At 60.3% G+C, this 7,943-nt stretch overlaps 1 protein-coding gene across 1 annotated transcript in view; it reads right to left on the bottom strand.

The window, feature by feature from the left end:
* Positions 1 to 2,129: 2,129 nt before the first annotated feature.
* Positions 2,130 to 7,943, bottom strand: part of LOC134175502 (E3 ubiquitin-protein ligase HUWE1-like) — a gene marked incomplete at its 3' end in the record, with an annotated part of 36,018 nt that continues 30,204 nt past the window's right edge. The window contains exons 43-47 of the mRNA XM_062641545.1: positions 5,679 to 5,874; positions 4,131 to 4,298; positions 3,220 to 3,362; positions 3,070 to 3,136; positions 2,130 to 2,387 (exon numbers count right to left, since the gene is read on the bottom strand). Of these exons, the coding sequence (XP_062497529.1) occupies positions 2,130 to 2,387; positions 3,070 to 3,136; positions 3,220 to 3,362; positions 4,131 to 4,298; positions 5,679 to 5,874 (832 nt within the window). The remainder of the gene's footprint in view (positions 2,388 to 3,069; positions 3,137 to 3,219; positions 3,363 to 4,130; positions 4,299 to 5,678; positions 5,875 to 7,943) is intronic.

Genomic DNA, 7,943 nt, shown 5'->3' with positions numbered 1-7,943 from the left:
TATGGGGCAGTGGGAGGTTGTATGGGGGGGGACAGGAACCTCTATGGGGCACTGGGAGGTTGTATGGGGGGGACAGGAACCTCTATAGGGCACTGGGAGGTTGTATGGGGGGGACAGGAACCTCTATGGGGCAGTGGGAGGTTGTATGGGGGGGGACAGGAACCTCTATAGGGCACTGGGAGGTTGTATGGGGGGGACAGGAACCTCTATGGGGCACTGGGAGGTTGTATGGGGGGGACAGGAACCTCTATGGGGCACTGGGAGGTTGTATGGGGGGGACAGGAACCTCTATGGGGCAGTGGGAGGTTGTATGGGGGGGACAGGAACCTCTATGGGGCACTGGGAGGTTGTATGGGGGGGACAGGAACCTCTATGGGGCACTGGGAGGTTGTATAGGGGGGACAGGAACCTCTATGGGGCACTGGGAGGTTGTATGGGGGGGACAGGAACCTCTATGGGGCACTGGGAGGTTGTATGGGGGGGACAGGAACCTCTATGGGGCACTGGGAGGTTGTATGGGGGGGACAGGAACCTTTATGGGGCACTGGGAGGTTGTATGGGGGGGACAAGGGAACCTCTATGGGGCACTGGGAGGTTGTATGGGGGGGACAGGAACCTCTATGGGGCACTGGGAGGTTGTATGGGGGGGACAGGAACCTCTATGGGGCACTGGGAGGTTGTATGGGGGGGACAGGAACCTCTATGGGGCACTGGGAGGTTGTATGGGGGGGGACAAGGGAACCTCTATGGGGCACTGGGAGGTTGTATGGGAGGGAAAGGAACCTCTATGGGGCACTGGGAGGTTGTATGGGGGGGACAAGGGAACCTCTATAGGGGGGACAACAGAACCTCTACAGGGGCATTTGGAGCTCCTATAGGGGGGACAGGGGAACCTCTATAGGGGGAACAGGGGAACCTCTATAGGGTGCAACAAAAGATCCCAGCGTGTGAGGTGAGAGACACCTCGACACACATGGTGACAGGGACCCCATAGCACAGGGTGACAAAGGGACCTCCTATATGGGGTGACACCTTGACACACATGGTGACAAGGAACCCTACAGCACAGGGTGACAAAGGAACCTCCTATATGGGGTGACACCTTGACACACATGGTGACAAGCAACCCCATAGCACAGGGTGACAAAGGAACCTCCTATATGGGGTGACACCTTGACACACATGGTGACAAGGAACCCCACAGCACAGGGTGACAAAGGGACCTCCTATATGGGGTGACACCTCGACACACATGGTGACAGGGACCCCATAGCACAGGGTGACAAAGGACCCTCCTACATGGGGTCACACCTCGACACACATGGTGACAAGCAACCCCATAGCACAGGGTGACAAAGGGACCTCCTATATGGGGTGACACCTTGACACACATGGTGACAATGAACCCCACAGCACAGGGTGACAAAGGGACCTCCTATATGGGGTGACACCTTGACACACATGGTGACAATGAACCCCACAGCCCAGGGTGACAAAGGAACCTCCTATATGGGGTGACACCTCGACACACATGGTGACAGGAACCCCATAGCACAGGGTGACAAAGGGACCTCCTATATGGGGTGACACCTTGACACACATGGTGACAATGAACCCCACAGCACAGGGTGACAAAGGGACCACCTATATGGGGTGACACCTTGACACATATGGTGACAAGGAACCCCACAGCACAGGGTGACAAAGGGACCACCTATATGGGGTGACACCTTGACACACATGGTGACAGGGACCCCATAGCACAGGGTGACAAAGGGACCTCCTATATGGGGTGACACCTTGACACACATGGTGACAATGAACCCCACAGCACAGGGTGACAAAGGGACCTCCTATATGGGGTGACACCTTGACACACATGGTGACAAGGAACCCCATAGCACAGGGTGACAAAGGAACCTCCTATATGGGGTGACACCTTGACACACATGGTGACAAGGAACCCCACAGCACAGGGTGACAAAGGAACCTCCTATATGGGGTGACACCTTGACACACATGGTGACAAGCAACCCCATAGCACAGGGTGACAAAGGACCCTCCTATATGGGGTGACACCTCGACACACATGGTGACAAGCAACCCCACAGCACAGGGTGACAAAGGACCCTCTTCTGTCCCTATGGGGTGCGTGGGGGGGGTGTCCCTCGCCATCACCTCCTTGATGAGCTCGCTCTGCCCCACGGTGTAGCTGTAGTTGGCGATGAGGGTGGCGATGCCCACGTAGGAGCGCACGAGCTCGGCCAGCAGCCGCAGGATGGTGGATGTGGGCATCAGGGGCTTGGAGGCTTTCCCCCGCTGCCGCTCCTCGCCCCGCTCCCCATCCTTCTCCTTCCGCCCTTCCCGGCCTTCCTCGGGGCTGGCTGCTGGGGGGGACACAGGGGGGAAGAGCGTTGGGGGGGGGGGCAATGGGATGGGATGGAGAGGGGGAAGGTCAGGAAGGTGTTGGAGGGCTCAGGGCTATGGGGCAGGGAGGGATGGGGAGGGGGGTCAGAGGCATGGAGGACACTGGGGGGGGGGGTCAGGGATGTGGGAGGGACGTTGGGGGACTTTGGGATATAAAGGAATGGGATGGGCGGTTAGGGGCATGGAGGACACTGGGGGGGGTCAGGGATGTGGGGGGGGACGTTGGGGGACTTTGGGATATAAAGGAATGGGATGGGCGGTTAGGGGCATGGAGGACACTGGGGGGGGGTCAGGGATGTGGGGGGGACATTGGGGGACTTGGGAATGTGGGGGGCTTTGGGATATGGAGGGATGGGGAGGGGGGTCAGAGACATGAAAGACACTGGGGGGGGCTCAGGGATGTAGGGGGCACGTTGGGGGACTTAGGGATGTGGGGGGCACGTTGGGGGGCTTTGGGACATGGAGGGGATGCTGGGGGGGGTAAGGATGCAATGGGGATGGGGATGCAGAAGGGACGGGGGGGGCCTCAGGGGATGTAAAGGGGACGTGGGGAAGATGGGATATGGGGGGGCGGGGGGTGATTGGGGACATGGGGGTGCCACTGGGGGGTGGGGGGGGGGGGTACCAGAGGGACACCGCTACCTTCCCCCTGCGGCGTCCCCGACGGCGGCGTCTCCGCGGCAGCTCCATCAGCACCAAAGACCTGAGCCTGGGGGAGCCAAGGGGGGGGGGGACATCAGACCTTGGGGACCCCCCAACACCCCCAAACCCCCCCCCCAAGACCCCACTGACGTTGATGGCGAAGCCGGAGGGGGGGTCGAAGTCGCCGGGCTGGCGCGTGAGGCTCCGGTACTGCTGGTAGACGTCGTCGCCGATGTCCGACAGCAGCTGGCTCACCTCCGAGGGCGCCGCGCTCTTGGGGTCCCCCTTGTCCCCTATGGGGGTGCAGGGGCCCAAGGGTGAGCGGGGGATGAGGAAAGCCTTGGGGGATACCCCCATTGCCTGCATCCCATGGGGGGCATCCTGATTCAGACACCCCAATTCTTCCCCCCCCCCCACATATGGGCAACCCAGCCCTATAGACACCCCAGTTCTTCCTCCCCCTATGGGACTTCCAATTCCTATAGGGTCACCCTATTTCTTATAGAAACCCCAATCCCTAGGGACACCCCAATTCTTCTCCCCATATGGGCACCCCAAGTCCTATATGGGCACCCTATTCATTAGACACCCCAATTCCCCTCTATGTGCACCCCAATCCCTAGGGGCACCCTAATTCCCCTCCCCATATGAGCACCTCAATTCCTATATGTGCCGTGCCCCCTACTCCTTATAGATACCCCAATTCCCCCCTATGTGCACCCACTCCCTAGGGCCACCCCAGTTCTCCACCCCCATATGGGCACCCTACTCCTTGTAGACACCCCAATTCCCCTCTATGCGCACCCCACTCCCTAGGGCCACCCCAATTCCCCTCCCCGCACACCCCACTCTGCAGGGAAACCCCAATTCCCCCCCATAGGTGCACCCCAGCCCCACATCCCCTATGGAACACCCCCCCATCCAACTCCCCCTTCACCCTCCATCCCCCTCCCCTCTACTCCCGCTCCCCACCGGGTGTGTACAACCCCAAACGGGGGTGCTGAACCCACAACTAAGGGGTGCGTTAGCACCCATGGGTGCCCCCCCCTCGCCCCACATACCCTCCTCGGGGGCATGGTAGGCTGCCAGGGCATTGAGCATGTCGTAGATGACGTCCTTGATGGGCTCGGGGATGACGGGCAGCGCCGAGGCCTTCACCGGCGTCGTCTTCACCAACTGCACCGCGTTGGGGCCTTTGATGCGCAGGTTCTCGAACTCATCATCCGAGGCTGGGGGGGGGACAAAGGGGGGGTCAAGGGGGGGGGGAAAGGGAGTGGGGGGCCCCTATGGGGTCGCACTGTGTGGGGCGCGCTGGGCTTGGAGGCAGGGAAGGGCTGGGGGGATGCTGGGGATGGAGGGCAAGGGATGCTTGGGAGGATGGTTTGGGGTGAAGGGACCCATAGGATCCTGTTCTGGAGGTGAAGGGGCCCATAGGACCCTGTTTTGGGGGTGAAGGGACCCATAGGATCCTGTTTGGGGGTGAAGGGGTCCATAGGACCCTGTTTTGGGGGTGAAGGGGGACCATAGGATCCGGTTTGGGGGGTGAAGGGACCCATAGGATCCTGTTTTGGGGGTGAAGGGACCCATAGGATCCTGTTTTGGGGGTGAAGGGACCCATAGGATCCTGTTTTGGGGGTGAGGGGACCCATAGGATCCCGTTTTGGGGGTGAAGGGGTCCATAGGACCCTGTTTGGGGGTGAAGGGACCCATAGGATCCTGTTCTGGAGGTGAAGGGGTCCATAGGACCCTGTTTTGGGGGTGAAGGGACCCATAGGATCCTGTTTGGGGGTGAAGGGGTCCATAGGACCCTGTTTTGGGGGTGAAGAGACCCATAGGATCCTGTCTGGGGGTGAAGGGACCCATAGGACCCTGTTTTAGGGGTGAAGGGACCCATAGGATCCTGTTTTGGGGGTGAGGGGACCCATAGGATCCTGTTTTGGGGGTGAGGGGACCCATAGGATCCCGTTTTGGGGGTGAAGGGGTCCATAGGACCCTGTTTTGGGGGTGAAGGGGGACCACAGGACCCTGTTTGGGGGGTGAAGGGACCCATAGGACCCTGTTTGGGGGGTGAAGGGGTCCATAGGACCCTGTTCTGGGCGTGAAAGGACCCACAGGGAGCCACGGAACCCCATATGGGAGCATTTAGACCCATAGGGAAGCCATAGGGATGCATTGGGAAGCCCTGGGCCACCCATGTGGCACCCATAGAGATCCACAAGGCAGCCATAGGGATGCATTAGGAAGCCCTGGGCCACCCACAGGGCAGCCATAGGGATGCCCTGGGCCACCCATGGGGCAGCCATAGGGATCCACAGGGCAGCCATAGGGATGCATAGGGAAGCCCTGGGCCACCCATGGGGCAGCCATAGGGATCCATGAGGCAGCCATAGGGATCCATGGGGCAGCCACAGGGATCCATGGGGCAGCCACAGGGATCCATGGGGCAGCCACAGGGATCCATGAGGCAGCCACAGGGATCCATGGGGCAGCCATAGGGATCCATGGGGCAGCCACAGGGATCCATGGGGCAGCCACAGGGATCCATGGGGCAGCCATAGGGATCCATGGGGCAGCCGCGGGGCAGCGGCACGGCCGGGGCCAGGCCTCACCGGTGCCGGAGCCGCGGGGGGCGGGCAGGGCGATGCGGATGCAGCCGGTGGCCACCTCGGTGAAGACGGTGGGGCTGCGGCAGGCGGCGGGGCCCAGCACCCGCAGGATGTAATTCACCTCCCGGGAGCCCAGGCTGCCCGACACCACCCCCGACGTGGTGCTGCCGGCACCGCTCGTGGCTGCCGAGCGAACCACCTGCAATGGGGGGGGGGGGTTACAGTGTGAGGGGACCCCCCCCATAGACATCACCCCAGCCCCGGTGGCCCCTGCAGCCCCAATCCCATTATCCCCAGCATCCCCTGGACCCCAGCTCCCAAACCCCATTATCCCCAGCATCCCCTCCTCTCCAAACTTCCCCAGCAACCCCTGGACCCCAGCTCCCAATTCCATTATCCCCAGCATTCGCTGCACCCCCAGTTCCTCAATCCCAGCATCCTCTGGACCCCAACTCCCAAACCCCATTATCCGCAGCATCCCCTCCTCTCCAACCCCATTATCCCCAGCATCCCCTGGACCCCAGCTTCCAAACCCCATTATCCCCAGCATCCCCTGCACCCCAAATTCCTCAATCCCAGCATCCCCTGGACCCCAGCTCCCAAACCCCATTATCCCCAGCATCCCCTCCTCTCCAATTCCATAATCCCCAGTGTCTCCTGGACCCCCAACCCCATTATTCCAGCACCCCCTCCTCCCCAATACCATTATCTGCAGCATCCCCTAGACCCCAACTCCCAATCCCATTATCCCAGCACCCCCTCCTCTCCAATCCCATTATCCCAAATGTCTCCTGGCCCCCCAACCCCATTATCCCAGCACCCCCTCCTCTCCAGTCCCATTATCCCAAATGTCTCCTGGCCCCCCAACCCCATTATCCCAGCATCCCCTCCTCTCCAGTCCCATTATCCCAAATGTCTCCTGGACCCCCAACCCCATTATCCCAGCATCCCCTCCTCCCCAATACCATTATCCGCAGCACCCCCTGTACCCCAACTCCCAATCCCATTATCCCAGCATCCCCTCCTCTGCAGTTCCATTATCCGCAGTGTCTCCTGGCCCCCCAACCCCATTATCCCAGCATCCCCTCCTCTTCAATCCCATTATCCCAAATGTCTCCTGGACCCCCAAACCCATTATCCCAGCATCCCCTCCTCTCCAACCCCATTGTCCCCAGCACCCCCTGTACCCCAACTCCCAATCCCATTATCCCAGCATCCCCTCCTCCCCAATTCCATTATCCCAAATGTCTCCTGGACCCCCAACCCCATTATCCCAGCACCCCCTCCTCTCCAATCCCATTATCCCAAATGTCTCCTGGCCCCCCAACCCCATTATCCCAGCACCCCCTCCTCTCCAATCCCATTATCCCAAATGTCTCCTGGCCCCCGAACCCCATTATCCCAGCATCCCCTCCTCCCCAATCCCATTATCCGCAGCATCCCCTAGACCCTAACTCCCAACCCCATTATCCCAGCATCCCCTCCTCTCCAGTCCCATTATCCCAAATGTCTCCTGGACCCCCAACCCCATTATCCCAGCATCCCCTCCTCTCCAATCCCATTATCCCAAATGTCTCCTGGCCCCCCAACCCCATTATCCCAGCATCCCCTCCTCTCCAATCCCATTATCCCAAATGTCTCCTGGACCCCCAACCCCATTATCCCAGCACCCCCTCCTCTCCAATCCCATTATCCCAAATGTCTCCTGGCCCCCGAACCCCATTATCCCAGCATCCCCTCCTCCCCAATCCCATTATCCGCAGCATCCCCTAGACCCTAACTCCCAACCCCATTATCCCAGCATCCCCTCCTCTCCAGTCCCATTATCCCAAATGTCTCCTGGCCCCCCAACCCCATTATCCCAGCACCCCCTCCTCTCCAATCCCATTATCCCAAATGTCTCCTGGACCCCCAAACCCATTATCCCAGCATCCCCTCCTCTCCAACCCCATTGTCCCCAGCACCCCCTGTACCCCAACTCCCAATCCCATTATCCCAGCATCCCCTCCTCTCCAGTCCCATTATCCCAAATGTCTCCTGGCCCCCCAACCCCATTATCCCCAGCATCCCCTCCTCTCCAATCCCATTATCCCCAGCACCCCCTGTACCCCAACTCCCAATCCCATTATCCCAGCATCCCCTCCTCTCCAATCCCATTATCCCAAATGTCTCCTGGACCCCCAAACCCATTATCCCAGCATCCCCTCCTCCCCAGTCCCATTATCCGCAGCATCCCCTAGACCCCAACTCCCAACCCCATTATCCCCA

This window comes from Pezoporus occidentalis, unplaced genomic scaffold, assembly GCF_034315485.1.
Source record: "Pezoporus occidentalis ecotype Australia unplaced genomic scaffold, CSIRO_AGI_Poc_V1 ctg689, whole genome shotgun sequence".
Classification (NCBI taxonomy): Eukaryota; Metazoa; Chordata; class Aves; order Psittaciformes; family Psittacidae; genus Pezoporus; species Pezoporus occidentalis.
Note: the sequence above shows the minus strand (reverse complement) of the source record. Positions and strands in the feature narration are given on the sequence as shown.